At 40.0% G+C, this 17,868-nt stretch overlaps 1 protein-coding gene across 1 annotated transcript; it reads left to right on the forward strand.

Annotated features, from left to right (window-relative positions):
* The first annotated feature begins 15,975 nt into the window (after positions 1 to 15,975).
* LOC145793272 (uncharacterized) lies at positions 15,976 to 16,723 on the forward strand. Its single transcript, XM_082876057.1, has 2 exons — positions 15,976 to 16,044; positions 16,142 to 16,723. Exons 1-2 carry the CDS (start codon positions 15,976 to 15,978, stop codon positions 16,721 to 16,723), a joined length of 651 nt encoding a protein of 216 aa, XP_082732183.1.
* Positions 16,724 to 17,868: the final 1,145 nt, after the last annotated feature.

A 17,868-nucleotide genomic window follows, 5' to 3' on the forward strand; every position in this document is an offset into this window, starting at 1 on the left:
GCCCAATTCGTAGTGCTTTTGTTACAAACTGTGCATTGTTGTCGTCGTTGGAGCCCTCGCCTCTTGATTGAAGCACTGATTAAAGCTTCATTCTGTAAGTTCTCATATTCCCTAACGTTCTTCAGTGTTTTTCATGTTCCTGTGCTCTTTGTGTCATTTTTCTTTTTCCTTCGAGTTCTTGAGCCCTAACTCATCACATTCACCCATTGAGGATGATAAAAGCATCCAAACACAATCAAAACCTGATTAGGCTAGGGTTTTGCCCCACTTTGGTGTCAAAAAGCCCCTGTGCCGTTAGATTCAAACACCGTTTATCGTCTCCTGTGATGAACATGTGAGGATCTGGGCCCAACTGGGCTACAAACCCCAATTTGATTCAAAATTATAGTTAGACCGGGCAACTTTTATGTTTATGGGGGTAGGAGACCGAGCTAAGTAACGAACAGCAGTCACGCGACTGAGCAAAGTAACTGAAATGTCTGTGCTGAGTAATTACTTTGCCCTTAAGACGGAGTTGCACTCTGCTGATAAGATTGATCGAGCTAACATCTTGCTTTTCCCACGCGACTGCATCGTTACTTTGACACTTTGTTTTTAAATACAGAATCTTAGAAGACCAGGCACACCGATCCAAGGGCTCTCAAAGACAGAGCAGCCACCATGCACAACTTTTGTCACGATCCAAACCTGTTCCTAAAAGTTTGGATCCTGACCGGCCAGTAAGCTATTGAGTACTTACGGACTCAAACAGATTACAACGAATTTATCATAACGGGGCCTGAGCGGAAGCAAAATAGAATAACATAACGTCCATTGAGCAGTGCTTATATGTCAGGATTTTAAAACATCATGTTATAAATAGAGAGTCCACATTCGTAGTTCATATAAATACAAGTTCAAGTTATGTAGGTATATAGAAAGACTTGACAAAAATATAGCATTAAAGGAACTCCTCAAAAAGACAAAAGGCTCCAATTTTGGAGGCTTAACAAAACAGGTCCATCAAAAGTTTCCTGAAGCTGACCTAGGGCTGGCCTCTAAGCTAATCACCTACATAAATATATATAAATACGGAGTGAGCAAAGCTCAGTAAGTAATAATAATAGAAGGAGGTTCATATGAATGAGCAGGTGACTTGAAGAATATAAATAACGCATACAGGTCTTAGTCATAATCACATTCCAGAACGGCCTTGGGCCTACGTAAAACGGAATGGCCTTGGGCCCAACATAATACGAACGGCCTTGGGCCCAACATAATAGGGAATGATCTTAGGTCCAACATGTCAACAGCCGTTCTGAACATTATAAGGTAGATAGAACATTGACATGCTTTCATCTCCCTCAGCCTTAGGGCCATAGGTCATAAGTAATCCATATCAAACATAACAGCCTCGGGCTCATCATACACAATAGATACAGAACGACCTTGGGTCAATTTCATATGCTATTGCTGTCAAATGCTTGATCATTGAAATCAATACACAAGATATATAAAGTTTGCCATTCACGATAAAAAATTCATAAGTTATAACATATCGTTACACTACTATTACTCACAGTGATTTGGTCGTGCAATGGTCCATTCCGGTGAGTGACCTACACATGGCACACACATAACTTGATAAGCAATTCATCTTTTCATAACTTCTTCTCTTTAATGATTTCTCCATTTCGTTCATTTTCTATTAATCTTTAAGCATTTTGGGGAGTTAAACACACACATTAACAGATTCAAAGGGTCAAAAAGATATACAAAAAGATACAATTTTTCTCTTTGTTCCCTGCACATGCGGAAGACCCCCACCACATGTGCGGAAAGGTGTGCCAAACGTGCTTTTATTTCAAAATGTTCGACTTGTTTCTCCCGTTTTCCGTACATGTGGTTGTGAGCCCCACATGTGCGGTTGTGCATCCCCCACACGTGCGATTATGAGCCCCATACGTGCAGTTTTGGGCTCTGTTTGTGCAGTTCAAAAATCCAACAAATTCAAGCTTTCCAAATGCATTTATAAGGCTCAATTCAAGCATTTTCACTTCAAAAACATGACTTATAAACATAATAAACATGAAACTCAAGCTTAAAGAGATTATAACTTACTTTAGTTTGACATATATGTAGACACCCCATTTTTGACCGACCTTAAGACTCAGACGTCACCGATTGAGCGCTTGGTGATGTTGCATAATGTGCTCGTTCAGAAGTTTCAGAGTCGCGGCCGCGAGCCCTGTCTCCGGACTTTCGAACCCTCTTTTGTGCCTTGTCTCGGTTTGCGAACCAGACTTGATTTTTTCTGTTTCTTTTCCTGAGGGGAGGGAGAGGTCCCGTGGACCATCTCTCAGTGGCCGTGGGCTACGTTTTATGGTCATAGGCTATTTTGCCCATTTCGGAGTCCGGTTTTCAATTTTTCGGGACCGTTGGCCGTGTGCCTCGGTTCGGGACCGCCTAACCATCTCCGTTTGTTCTGATTTTTGGAATGCTTCCATTTTTTTCCCTTTTGAGGGACACTGGGGTCTGAGAAACCCACTTCGTGGCCCAACGCCACTTTCGGTGCTTAACAGGCAATTTTCGGGACCCCGAACTGCGTGTTTCGGCCCCCGAGCATTCGTTTTGCATCGGTTTTCGTTCGTTTTTGGCAGGTGCCTCTGTTTCATCACCAGGAAGGTCACTGGAGGGTGGGAGGCCAGCAATTTTCTTGGCAACCAGTTATATTCCATTTTTGCCCTCCGACACCCGTTTTTCTCACTTCCGAGCCAATGTTGAACACCTTGGAGCCATTTTCTTCAACCCCAAACCACATATTTGTGATGTACACACATGGGAGGACCCTAAAAGTTTATGGCCGGCCATTAATTCCATTTGAACCTTTTGAACCCCTCCTCAAAATGGCTTGTTCTCTCTCCTGTTTTAGAGTTTCCAAATTCGAACCATAGGGTTGTGAAGAGGAGACCTGGGAGGCCACCTTTTTGTGGTGGCCGGCCACTAAAGCAGGTTGACCTTTTTGACCCCTAGCCGGCCAGCTAGGGGAGACCTGCAAGTCCAAAAGGTGGCCGGCCATGTTCCTTGCATTGAACACTTTATAGCTGTATAGCTGTATCCCCCAGAAAATATCTTAATCCGGGGGATATTTCTTGGGGAAAAAACTTGTCTCCTTTTCACCCACCTTTGCCCCTCCTTTTCTCCCTCCTTTTGGTCCATATAACCAGCTGCAAGCATTGGTTTAGGGGGTTATAAAAAATTGTTTCAAGCATAGGCATCCATATCTCCATCCATCTCTCTCATTTTCCTTGAAAAAACTCCTAAGTTCTACCTCATTTCTTCATCACCACCAAGCACCACCACCACCACTCCATTTCCAGCAACAAGGAGGGCTTCTCAGAGGCTAAAGGTGCTGCAACTTGGTCCAAGAAGCAACCAAAGATTGGTCTACAAGGGTGAGTTGCCATTTTCCCATTTTTGAGTTTATTTTTGCAACATTTCTTAACCATATATGCTTTTTTCTTTGAGCTCCGGCCATAACTGAAAGTGGCCTTATTTTGAGCTCTTTTTCACTTTTTCTTAAGGGCTCAACCCTGTTTGAGCCCCCCCTCTTGCACTTGCTTCAATATCTTCCTTAAATGCTATTTTCTTGCATGCTTTGGCAGCCCATTATGCTTCCATTTTTGGGCGTTTTACAGAACTAAAAATAGGCTTATTTTGAGCCCCTCTTCAACATTAAAGAAGGGATCAACACTGTTTGGGACCTCCATGCTATACTTGCTTCAATATCCCTCCTTGGTCCCCTTTTCTTGCAAGCTTTGGCAGCCTATTATGCTTCGGTTTTTGGTCATTTGACAGAACTAAAAATAGTCTTATTTTGGCCCATTATTTATGTTTCATTAAGGGTCTTTGGCTGTTTGATGAATATTTTGTATACTTTGTGTTATAGCCACTTTTGAGCCTCATTTTGCATTGCATTTCTAGCATGTTTGTATACTGTTTTGGGTTTTTTACAGTTCTGTAAATATGCATATTTTTGGTCCCTCTTCAATGTTGTAGAAGGGAATTTTTCAGTTTGGGCTTTGCATATACCACTTGCCTCTTTGGCCACCTTTTGGCCCTTTTTCTTGCATAAGAGCTTAGCCATACCTATGTTTGTTTTTAGGGTTTTTACAGTTCTGTAAAGTGGCTTATTTTTGGCCCCTCTTCAATGTTGTTGAAGGGCCCTAACCTATTTGGAGTTAGCAGCTGTGAGTTGCTTCATAATCTCATGTTTAGGGCCATTTTTGCGTGCCAGTGTTGCCTTATCTTTGCTTGCTGTTTGGCCATGATTTGTACTGTAAAAATGCTTATCTTGAGGCTGCCTTGCTTCTGTCTTTTCATCTCGTGTACCAATTATGCATGCTTTGTATAGCTGTAGTTCATTCTATGCGCCTAACTTGCATTTCGGGAAAGATTCCATGCATCGGGTGTGTTTTCGCCTCATTTCGGGGCTGTTTTCCCCCACATTTCATTGCTGAAAATCCACTAGCATGTTTGCATATCATTTTCCATGCATTTGCATTGCGTATGCCAGTGCCTCGGTTTGCGTGCCCGTTTTCGAGGCACTTCATTTTCATCCATCGGCCTCTTATGTGAGTGTGGCTGAGGCTCTCTCATGTTAGTATAAATCCATGTTGCATTCTATATGCCAGTTTAGCCATATTGCATTGCGTATGCAATTGCCTCGGTTTGCGTACCCGTGTGCACGCATTTCGAGGCACTTCATTTTCATCCATCGGCATCCTATGTGAGTGTGGCTGAGGCTCTCTCATGTTGGTATAAGCCCATATCATGTTTTCATGTCATTTGCATTGCGTATGCCATTGCCTCAGTTTGCGTGCCCGTGTGCACACATTTCGAGGCGTCTCATTTTCATAGCATTGCGCATGCTAGGCTGTATCTTAGTTGCATTCATGCATGTCATGCATATTGCATTGTGTTCGGAATAGGCGTTAGCCCGGGTGCAGGAAACGAGGTGCGTTTCGTACTCCGAGTGACGGAACGTGTCTCAATTCCCAGTCACCGACACTCCGGATTATCCATGATGGAGTTAGGTTTTTGTTGTGTTTTCATGTGCATTCATCCTATATTGAATTGTGCAATTCGACTCCTCGGCCATCATGCCTCTGTATGCGTGATTGGTGGCACGAGGATCGAGGCATGCATATATTCGTGAAAATACACTACTATGCCCCTTTCCTGCTCTCTGTTGCAGCAAAATCAGGAATCAGCAGTCTTCCGGGGCTTGGCATGCATTTCAAGAATAGGTGCAAACAGAGGCTAATTGGGGCATCGTCATGGATTTTCGCGCAAAGGCAACCCGGGCATGCATCATTCATCAGAGTCAAGGCGGCCCCTGGCTTGCATGCCAGTTTACAGCTTTCTTAGTTAATTTGATTAATTAATTAGGAATTTGTATATTATTTGGACTGTAATATTTGGACTGTAATATTCTTTTATTCGGAACTGTATATTTATTTGGACCCTCTGCGCGAGGGCATAACTGTAATAAGTGTGCGTGTGTGTGTTGTATGTCTTCCAACCCCACGTCTTTCTTCCCTTTTATTTATCCGCTTATGATGGTTGGATTAGGGCATATTTCAATTAGCATACAGTATGATAGCATGTTTGCATTCATTCATCTGTTTTGCATGCACCGGGCTCGGCGCACCATACTAACTGTATTGTATTTCAATTTCAAAGTTGAATACGTGTTAGTTGTAGCATTTCATATGCCATGTTTAGAATAGCCAAGCCTGCTATAGTTGCATTTTTGCATGTGTTGCATTAGGCATTTTTGTATACTTAGGATCATGCATGATTTCTAATGTAGTTTCTATTTTGGCTTGGAGTACTCGGTAAGTTCTATGCTTTAGCATCCTTGCATGCGTGTGAGTGACTGCCATGAATAGCATGCTTACCATGAGGCTAATTGCTTATGTGATATATCTGCCTGAATGCCTGTGGGTGAAGGTTGGGTTATCTGGATTGGAACTAATCATTAACTGTGAGTTTTAAGCCCACTAGATAGTGGCAAAACCATCTTTTCCAAGCCCACCTGCGGGTGGCAAAATCTGCATTTTAAGCCTACTTGCGAGTAGCAAACCATCTTTCAAATAAACAAGCATGAAATGTTTTGTTCCAATTCGGGCGACCCAGTCTATTCTTATATGCTGTGTGCATCACATAGTAACCTAGGCTAATAACCGGAATAAGAACACACAAAGTTTTCAAAAATAGATATCACGGTTAGTAGAGGCCGATCTTTGATCGGGCGAGCGGGGGTGCTCATGAAGCGAGCGGGGGTGCTCATGAAGTGACCTTCCTCAATCGTACCCAAGTTCCCGAGCCGAGGCAACTTTGGTGATGACGGACACGTGGCCTTTGGCACCGAGTCAGGGTTTTCTAAATTTCCCATTAAAAAACATTTAGGTGGCGACTCTGTATCTGGCAAAGCAGTCCATGTTTGGCACTTCTTTCAAAATCTGTTTTCTGAAAACGATTTGCCGGATTTGGACTCTTTGGTTCAGACTTAGAACCGTGACAAATTTGAGAGTCCTGAGCTGTAGTGAGCCCAAAATGAACGGAACGGGAGCTCGACCCTCCCGGGGCGTTCAGGGACGTCTACAATATAGAACCCCAATTCCCATATTTCCTTAATTTCGCTCATCATTTCATGTTATACATGTTGTATATGCTTACATATATGCTTACATGAGTTCAAAGCATGCAAAGACTAAAGATTAAAAGGCAATTGCTTACAATCTAATTCAAGACAACTCAAAACACAAGAAGCAACCCTTTAATTAACCAAACCCAAGAAGTACATAATCATTTTTATGAGATTTGTTCAATCCAGATCATACCCCAAAACCCTAACTTTTAAGAGTGAAAAAGCTTCATCTTAGGTCTTAATTCCAAGCAATTGAAGATATATTTCAAGTATTTGAGTTGATTAACACTTACCTTGAGCCAATCTTTGAGTTACTCTTTCAATTTCTTCCAATCTCCAAGCTTAAGGTTAAAGTTCTTCGTCTTTGTCTTCCTTTTCTTTTTTCTTCTTCTCTCTTCTAAGTCTTTCTAGGAGATATTTTTTTGTGTTGGATTCCAAGTCCTAACACTAAGGCTCAAATGTATGTCTTATATCTACTAAGGCTTAGCTTATTTTAGTCTAGATCAAGCTTAACTAAGTGCTAACCTAAATTAATCCAATTAATTCGTTACGAATCAAATTTTTACAAAACTTCATAGTAAGTCCTAAAAATCTTGCTAATCATAACTATAAAGTCGATTTCAGTTTATCGCGCCTTTAAGGCTTTCAATTTCTAGTCCAAAGGTTGTAATGTCAATAGATTGTCTCATAATTGACAGACACAAGTTTATAATCATATATTTCACACATTTAACATGTAATTTCACACCAAGCACATAATCACACATATAATTAAGGACTTAAAGCATATGAGAGGGTCGGGTTATTACACTCCTCCTTCCTTTAAGAAGTTTGGTCCCTCAAACTTGGTTCAAGTTGAAAATTACTCTGGACACCGCTGTTTCATTTCCTCTTCTGTTTCCCAAGTGGCTTATTTTCCGTAGTGTTCCTACCATTCAACTTTCACCATTGGAATTTATTCCGTAGTTGTTTCACTTGTCGATCCAAAATTTGAATCGGTTTCTCTTCATAGATCAAGTTGTCATCCAAAGCAATCTGATGGTAGTTTATAATATGGGACGGATTTTGGAGGTAACCCTGTAACATTGATACATGAAACACATTATGTATTCACTCCATACTTGGTGGAAGAGCAACATAAGCCATTAGACCTACTCTTTCTAGAATTTGAAATGGCCCTATATATCGGGGGTGCTAATTTCCCTTTCTTGGCGAATCTTGTTTGTCCTTTCATTAGGGTGACTTTAACAAAAACATAATTACCAACCTCAAATTCGAAATCCCTTCATCGGTGATCCGCATAACTCTTTTACTGGCTTTGGGCAGTTTTCAACCTTTGTTGAATGATTTTAATTTTCTTTATCATTAATTGTACAATTTCAGGCTCAAACAATGATCTATCACCAACGTCGGTCCAATACACTGGAGAGCGACATTTCCTCCCGTACAAAGCTTCATATGGTGTCATTCATATGCTTGAGTGAAAAGTATTGTTGTATGCAAACTTTGCCAATGGTAGATAAGTTTCCCAACTCCCCTAGAAGTCCAAGACACATATTCGAAGCATATCCTCCAATGTTTGTATCGTTCTCTCTGAGTGGCCATCAGTTTGGGGGGTGGAATACCGTATTGAATTTCAACTCTGTTCCCATAGCATCCTGTAAACTCTGCCAAAATTTTGATGTATACAATTGAAACTAAAACACCATGTAACCACACAATTTCATTCATATACGCAGTAGCAAGTTTATCCGCATTATATTGAGTTTTCACAGGCAGGAAATGAGTAGATTTAGTTAGTCTGTCAATAATAACCCATATGGAATTCATACCTCGGGGTGTTTGGGGTAAGTCAGTAATAAAATCCATAGTTAGATATTCCCACTTCTACTCCGGGATTGGGAGAGGTTAAAGCAAACCCGCTAGTCTTTAGTGTTCCGTTTTTACTTGTTAACATTGTAAACATTTTGACACAAACTCGGCAATTTCTTTCTTCATAATTGGCCACCAAAAATTTTGCTTCAGATCTTGGTACACTTTAGTATTACCGGGGTGTAATGCAAATTTAGACTTATGTGTTTCCTCCATAATCCTTCTCTTAATTTCTAGAACATTGGGAACACACAATCTGTCTTTAAATTTCAACACTGAATTTTCAAAGGTGAACCCAGGCCTTGGCCTTGTTTCCATCTCATCACAAATTTGCTTAAGAAATGCATTGTCCATTTACCTTTGCTTGATTTCTTCAAGTATTGCCGGTTGAACCAACATTGCTACCAACACTGTGCCTTGATCATGTAGTACAATTTCCATATCCGTTCTTTCCAACTCAAGTAGCAATTCGTTTCTCCTTGTAAGCAAACTTGCCAAATTCCCCATAACATTCCTGCTAAGAGCATCAACAACTGTATTAGCTTTGTCGGGGTGGTAGTGGATTTGCAAGTCATAATCCTTGATAAGTTCTAACCACTGTCTTTATTGCATATTTAACTTCTTTTGGGTAAAGAAGTACTTTAGGCCTTTATGGTCTTTGTAGACCTCACGTGTTGTACCATACAAATAGTGTCACCATATCTTCAAAGCAAATACCACTGCGGCTAGCTCCAAGTCGTGTGTAAGATAATTCTTTTCAGGAGGATTGGGTTGGCGAGAAGCATATGCAATGACCCTTCTATTCTGTATAAGTACACAACTCAATCCTTTGTAAGAGGCATCACTATAATAACAAACCCCTTCATACCAGACGGTAGAGCAAGAACTGGTGATGTAGTTAACATTATTTTCAATTCTTGGAAGGCAGAGTCTCTTTGTTCTGTCTACTCAAACGAAACACCCTTTTGGGTCAATTAGGTAAGCGACACTGCTATCTTGGAAAGGTCTTGAACAAACCTTCGGTAGTATCTTGCTAAACCCAAGAAGCTACGCACCTCTGTCACATTCGTAGGAGTTGGTCAAGTCACAATGGCTTCTATCTTGTGTGGATCAACAGAAACACCTTCCTTATTAATTGAATGCCCCAAGAACACTACTTCATGTAACCAAAACTCACATTTCTTCAATTTCATATACAATTTCTTCTCTCTCAGTGTTTGAAGAATTAATCGTAAATGGTTCTCATAAGCTTCCGTGCTTTTCGAATAGATAGGTATGTCATCAATGAACACAACCACAAATTCATCCAAGTATGGTTTACAAACATGATTCATCAAATCCATGAAGGCCGTCGGTGTATTAGTAACCCCAAATGGCATGACCAAAAATTTATAATGCCCGTATCTGGTACGAAAAACAGTCTTCTCAATGTCTTCGGCTTTTACCTTTAATTGATGATACCCGAATCTCAAATCTATTTTTGAAAAGACTTACGCACCTTGTAGTTGATCAAATAAATCATCGATTCTTGGCAAAGGATACTTATTCTTTACAATTATTTTATTGATCTCCCAGTAGTCGACACATAACCGAAGTGTCCCATCTTTCTTTTTTACAAAAAAAACCGGTGTGCCCCAAGGAGAGGTACTCGGGCGAATAAATCCTTTATCAAGCAGGTCTTGCAACTGTACCTTCAATTCTTTCATTTTAGCCGGTGACATTCTATAAGGAGTTTTTGAAATGGGTAGAGTTCCTGGCACTATATCAATTGCAAATTCAATTTCACGGTCCACTAGCTCTCCTGGCAACTCTTTTGGAAAAAAAACTGAGAATTCATGGACAATTGGAATATTATCAACAAATACATTCGCTGGTTGTCCTTTCAAAATGCTACATAAATACCCCTGATAACCTTTTTGTAATAATTTACACACTTTCATAGCTGAGATTAAGTAAGGTAGAGGAATTATCCCATGTCCCGTAAAAATAAATTCAGACTATCTCGGAGGTCGAAAAATAACTTGCTTACACATACAATCAATAGTCGCATGGTATTTACTTAACCAATTCATCTCTAATATTATGTCAAAATAACTCATATCAAGAGGCAACAAGTTAGCATGTAATTGAACATCCCCAATCAAAATCTCACATGCAGGATAAATAGACGTACATGACATGGAGCCCCTCGATGGTGAAGACACACACAACACATAACATAATGATTCCGTAGGTCTATTCAAATTACGAGCAAATGTTTTCAACATAAAAGAATGGATGGAACCCGAATCAAATAACACATGAGCAGGGTGACCATAAATAGAGAATGTACCTGATGCCACAACTTCTGTATTCTACACATCACTTGGGACGAGGGCAAAAACCCTTCCTTGTCTCACATCATTTCTGGTACCAGTAGATTTGGCAGCAGTCTTTGTTGCTAGGGCTGGAGTTAAACCAGCTGAACTTATAATAGTTATATTCCCATTTTGTCGGTCTCTCTGAGGGTAATCTCTCACTAAGTGACCCGTCTTTTCACACTTGAAATAAGCCCCAGTTACCCGATAACAAGTCCCATGGTGTCTCTTCCCACATTCTGGACAAATGGGCTCCGAGTCACGAGTAGAGGCGGAAGTACTAGACGTCCCCAAATTCGGTTTCTTATTCTGGGGTGCCACTGATCCCCTTTGTACTGGCGTACTTTGTCTCTTCCCTTTCCACTCGAAAAATTGATTTTGAGTAGCTATAGTACCCTCAGCCATTATCACCATTTCTAATACATTGACATATGTGGGCAATTTTAACACATTGATCCGATCTAGAATGGCGTTCCGAAGTCCTTCCTCAAACTTTATTGCTTTCTTATAATCCATATCCACCATGTGTGGTGCGAAATGGGCTAACTCTGCAAATTGCGCTTCATATTCTGCTACGGTCTTGTTTCCTTGCCTCAAAGTCTCAAACTCTATCACTTTCCCGTCTCGTATACACTGGGAAAAATACTTATCATAGAAAAGCTCCAAAAATCGAGCCCAATTCAATCCTTGATGTTTAGTTCTAGTGAGCATCACCATCTTCGTGCTTCATCTTCAAGAGTAAAAGTGGCAAATTGTACTTTCTGTGCCTCGGTACATGGGAAGACCTCAAACAATTTTTTGATACCCAGTACCCACGCCTCTACTTTCATCAGATCAATGCCCCCTTGAACAATGATGGTTTCATCTTCTTAAACTCTTTTATAAGGGCAAGTGTTCGGTCCTCGACTTAATGGTCTTGCACCATTGGTGATGGTATAGGAATTGGTGGTGATGATGGTTGTCGTTGTTGTTGTTGTTGTTGTTGATGTCTCATAGTTTTTTCCATCTCCGAATCATCCATCATTGTTCTCACCACGATCTACATATCAATGAATTATAATACACACAAAAAAGATACACAAGTACACATTGACAATATTCATTTCATATTCCATAGCATTGTTCATAACATATACAGATCATGTTATTATAGTTCATCTTGTATACATATCATAAGGAAGCAACATGAATGTAACTTAAGTCTTTTCTAGACTCCTTAAAGCTTAAATGGACCCGTGTGTAAGGGAGTAACTCGTGCTCTGACACCAACTGTCACGACCCAAACCCGCCCCTAAAAGTTTAGATCTTGACCGGCTAGAAAGCTTTTGAGTACTTACGGCCTCAGACATATTACAACAAATTTATTATAATAGGGCCTGAGCAGAAGCAAATAAAGTAACAGAACGTGTGATAACCCAACCCGTACTATGCTTAATTATGCATAAGATTTTGTGTTAAATATGAGTTGCAAGTTTAAGTATGGGAAATATGTGAATTTGGAAAAAATATCTATTGCAATTGAAACTTTGAACGAAAATTGAAGGCCTTAGAGGCGCGATAAACAAAAACCGACTTCATATCTATGATTAGCATGATTTATAGAGCTTACGGTAAAATTTTGAAAAATTACGATTAGTAATGATTAAATCATGTTTCATGAGTTGAGTCATATATGTGTGTTTAGCCTATTATTATTCATTGTTGCTTAAGAGCTCTAGAGAGTGAGTTAGAGAGAGAGGAAGAAGAGAAAGTTAGGGATTTGAAGAAAATCAAGGGGCAAACCTTAGAATGGAGTTAAGGTATGTTAAACTACATACAATCTTTGTCTCTAACTCATCTTTGCCTTGAAATCAAGAAGAAATTAGGAATTTGAGCTAGGATTTTAAGTTGTATGGTGGCTTGAGCCCTAATCTCTCCATCTTTGTTTGATTTAAGTTCAATCTTATGATTGACCCATGAAACAAATTCTAGATGACTTATGAAAATAAGATTTGTTGGAAGATTATTCATGGATTATGTATTTTGAACTTGTTTATGTAATCTATGAATATATGAAAGAGATAAGTTCATGAATTTGTTGTTGATGCAAGATTGATATGTTTAATGTGGAATTACACTTGTATAAGGTTAGTATTTCATGTTTTAAAGGAAGATTACATGAGATCTTGGCTTGAAATTGGGTTTGAAAACTCAATCATTGATGAATTTTCGGACTATCGGATTTTGCTCAGGCCGTATGAGCGAAATATGAATAAAATCAAGAAATTGCATTCTGCTTGGATCACCACTCAAGCGGCCCAGTCACCGCACGAGTGGTCAAAGTGGGTGCACGTGCAGCCAGTCCTGTTTCAGCTTATACCTGGTAACTCCAAATAAGTATATCTTCCTATCCAGACTTTGTTTTAAGTGATTCTTGAGCCTAAATTCAAGCCCCAGAAGTCTAGTTTCTAATAGTGGTGGTCTCACATCCAAATTCTAAGTACATAAATAGATATGCTCAAATTAGTGTAGGCTATTTATTTTCGTTTAATCATTTCATGCCATTCCTTACCCTAACTTAGTTTCCTTTAACTTCTTGCTTTTTCCTTAAACCATAAATATGTAAACTTGATATTTTCAATGAAAAACATATGGAATTGTTGTAGGAATTATGTAAACACTTGAAAGAAATTAAAGAATAGGAAATGATTGAATGCATATGCAACGAATAAATCGACTGAGTGAATTGAAGGCAATGTGGTTTGAAATGATATGCTTGGTTATGTTTCTACGAGCTGAGTCGTTAAGAAGTGTCATCTGACCAAGCACTGTGAGTAATAATATCATACATATATATTCTTTATTGTGTACCTCGAACCATGAATGGTGATTGGTGCCGACATTACGATTTGATTGAAATGAGAAACTTCATTAATATTAAATGACATGTGCTATATGATTGGGTCTAAGGCCACTTGCTATATGATTGGGCCCGAGGCCACTTGCTATATGATTGGGCCCGAGACCGCTTGATATATGATTGGGCTTGAGGCCGCTTGTTATATGTTTGGGCCCAAGGTCGCTTGATATATGATTGGGCACGAGGTCGCTTGTTAAATGTTTGGGCCTAAGGTCACTTGTTATGTGTTCGGGCCCGAGGCTAGTTGTTATATGATTGGGCCTGAAGCCGCTTGTTATATGTTCGGGCCCGAGGCTACTTGATATATGATAGGGCCCAAGGCCGCTTGTTATATGTTTGGGCCTGAGACCACTTGTTATGCGATTGGGCTTGAGGCCGCTTGTTATATGTTTGGGCCTAAGGCTACTTGTTATATGCTTGGGCCTATGGTCGCTTGATTTATATGACTATGGATTTTGTGAGAACCTTATGATCATCTACTTACACTGTTTTACTGTATTATTACTCATTGAGTTTTGCTTACCCAATTTTATGTATGCACATATAGGTGATCAGCAATATGGAGCACACCCCAAGAGTCAACTTTAGGAGCCTTTTTATGACCCAATCGAGTCATACCTTCAAGACAGAGTTTTGTCTTGACTCACACCATACCTTGACCTTATTTTGTTTTTGTTTCCATGGTCTTGGGTTGTAAACACTATGTACAATTTTCCTATGGCTCTTATATTTTTGATAGGCATGCATATGTATTATTGTGTTACGTGGTTGACTTTATGATTTTGCTCATGATTGGCACAGCTCAATGAACTTCTCATTATTATAAGCTTCCATTTATGGCCCCGTTAGCATAAATATTATGTATGATCGTTTGAGTCCTTCGGTAATCTATGGATTACTGGCCGGTTATGACCCAAACTTTTAGGGGCGGGTTCGGCTCATAACAAAGTGGTATCAAAGCACGAGTTAATATCTCACACACGAGTCCATGTGAGCAATAAGAAGTCTAGAAAAGGTTTAAGTTGCATCCACATTGCATTTATAATCAGGTATGACACAAAAATGTGCCTTTGTATATATGGCTTATGTGCATACTATCTGTGAAAGTTATGATGTATGTTTCTCTAGATCATGGTGAGAACAAGGGCGAAAGATGGGGAGGATTCAACCTCCGTGCAACTTTATAGGATGGAGGCCATGATTATGGACATGGCTGAAGCTTTTAGACAACAACAACAACAACAACTACCACCGTCACCAATGCCGGTGCCACTACCTTTAGTGCAAAACCACCAAGCCGACGACCAAACTATTGCTCTCACAAAGGAATTTAAGAAGATGAAACCACCATTGTTCAAAGGGGGATTCGATCCATTGAAGGCAGAGGCATATGTGCTTGGCATAGAGAAACTGTTTGAGGTCTTTCCATGTATAGAGGGCCAAAAAGTTTTACTTGCTGTTTTTAGACTGGAAAATGAGGCACGCCATTGGTGGATGCTCATCCAAGAGGAAAATCAAGGAATGAATTGGGCTTAGTTTTTGGAGATCTTTATGAGAAGCACTTCCTACAAAGTATCCGAGACAGGAAGGTGTCGGAGTTTGAGAACTTGAAGTAAGAGAACAAAACCGTAGCGGAGTATGAGGCGCAATTTATTGAACTAGACTGTTTCGCACCGTACATAGTCGATACGGACTATAAAAAGGTGAAAAAATTTGAGAGAGGCCTCCAAGACTCCATTCTTGAGAAGATTAATGTATTATAGGTACAGAAATATATAGATGTATTGGATAAGGCCATCATAGCGGAAGGTAATCAAGCCAACCGCAACCGGTACTCAGATTGGAAGGGCAAGAGGCAGGGTTCCAATATGCATAAAGGGTAGGCATCCTCACAAAATAAGAAGCAAATTTGGGAACTTCCAACACTGCGGGGTCTAACCGTGATTTACCACCAACTTGCCCGAAATATGGGAAGAAACATCGAGGGGTTTGACATCGAGCATCAAGAGCTTGCTTTAAGTGTGGGATGATGGGTCATATGATGTGAGATTATCCTATGTTTGGGCAACAAAAAAGTAATAGGCCAACTGCTAGTTCAGTCGGTTCCACTTCTGCAACAAAGACCCTGGCAATGCCTACTACTTTTAGAGATAATGTTAGGTAAGGAACAGTCTTTGCTCTTGTTCCGGGTGATGTCCAAAATTCAGATGTTGTGGTTTCAGGTACACTTTCCGTTAATGACCAACCTGCTCATGTGCTATTTGATTCGGGTTCCACTCATTCCTTTGTTTCGAAAACCTTTGCTCCTAATTTGAATAGATCTATGGAACCCTTGAATTATGTGTTGTGTGTGTCTCTCTATCTGGAGATTATATGTTATGTGCTTCTATGTATCCTGCATGTGAGCTTTTATTTAGAGATATTTCATTATGTGCTAATTTGATGCCTCTTGATATGGTACACTTTGATGTAATTTTGGGAATTGATTGGTTAGCTAAGTATAATGCAGCCATCGACTGTGAGTCTAAGCAAGTTGTTTTCTGCCCACCGGGTCAAGATGAGTTTACTTTTGTGGGACATGGGGTAGTCCCTCTATCCTATTTGATATCGGCTATGAAAGCTTGTAAACTACTTCAGAAAGGTTATAGGGGTTATTTGTGTAGCATTTTGCATGCAGAGGCAACTGAGGTGGGTGTTGAAAATATTCAGATTGTTAGTGAGTTTCCGGATGTATTTCCTGAAGAATTGCCAAGGGACTTGATAAACCGTGAGATTGAATTTGTCATTGATATTGTGCCGGGTACTCAACTGATTTCTAAGGCTCCGTACAGAATGTCACTGGCAGAAATGAAGGAATTGAAAGTACAGTTGCAAGAATTGCTTGACAAAGGGTTTATCTGACCGAGTACATCGCCATGGGGCGTACCCGTTTTGTTTGTGGAGAAGAAGGATGGGACCCTTCAGTTGTCTATTGATTACCGTGAACTTAATAAGGTAACGGTGAAGAATAAATATCCTTTACCACGGATTGATGATTTGTTTGACCAATTATAGGGGGCACAAGTGTTTTCAAAGATTGACTTAAGATCCGGGTACCATCAGTTGAAAGTCAAAGCAGAGGATGTTGAGAAGACCGCCTTCTGAACCAGGTATGGCCATTATGAATTTTTAGTCATGCCATTTGGGGTTACGAATGCACCAACAGCTTTTATGGATTTAATGAATCGGGTTTCAAACCATACTTGGATGAATTTGTGGTGGTATTCATTGATGACATTCTTATTTATTCAAAGAGTAGAGAGGAACATGAAAAACAATTGAGATTGATTCTTCAAACACTTAGGGACAAGAAGTTATATGCCAAATTGAAGAAATGTGAATTTTGGTTGAATAAAATTGTGTTTTTAGGGCATGTAATTAGCAAGGATGGTGTGCCTCCGCAAAAGATAGAAGCTATTGTGAATTAGCATGCTCCTACCAATGTTACAGAAGTACGTAGTTTTATGGGTTTAGTAGGTTACTACTGAAGATTTGTTAAAGATTTCTCCAAGATTGCAATGCCACTCATCTAATTGACTCAAAAAGGTGTTCCATTTGAGTAGACAGAACAGAGGGAGTCTGCCTTCCAAGAATTAAAGACACAACTCACAACAACATTGGTCCTCGCCTTACCGTTAGGTACAGAAGGGTTTGTGATCTATAGTGATGCTTCTCATAAGGGTTTGGGGTGTGTACTTATGCAGAATGGAAAAATGATTACATATGCATCTCGACAATTGAAGCCACATGAAAAGAATTACCCTACGCATGATTTGGAATTACCTGCTGTGTTATTTGCATTGAAGATTTAGTGGCATTATCTTTATGGAGCAACATGTGAAGTCTACACCGACCATAAAAGCCTCAAGTATTTCTTTACTCAAAAGGAGCTTAATATGCGTCAAAGGCGGTGGTTGGAACTTATCAAGGGTTATGACTTGTAGATTCATTATCACCCCGGCGAAGCTAACACGGTAGCGGATGGTCTTAGTAGAAAGTCGACGGGA

The sequence above is a fragment of the Camellia sinensis genome, chromosome 6, assembly GCF_055761805.1.
Source record: "Camellia sinensis isolate YWXY chromosome 6, ASM5576180v1, whole genome shotgun sequence".
Classification (NCBI taxonomy): Eukaryota; Viridiplantae; Streptophyta; class Magnoliopsida; order Ericales; family Theaceae; genus Camellia; species Camellia sinensis.

Excerpts from the sequence above, each read along its gene's own strand:
- LOC145793272 (XM_082876057.1), top strand. The coding sequence starts at position 15,976 with ATGTTAGGTAAGGAACAGTCTTTGCTCTTGTTCCGGGTGATGTCCAAA. Across the intron at positions 16,045-16,141 it reads TTCAGATGTTGTGGTTTCAG|ATCTATGGAACCCTTGAATT; the intron begins GTACACTTTCCG and ends TAATTTGAATAG.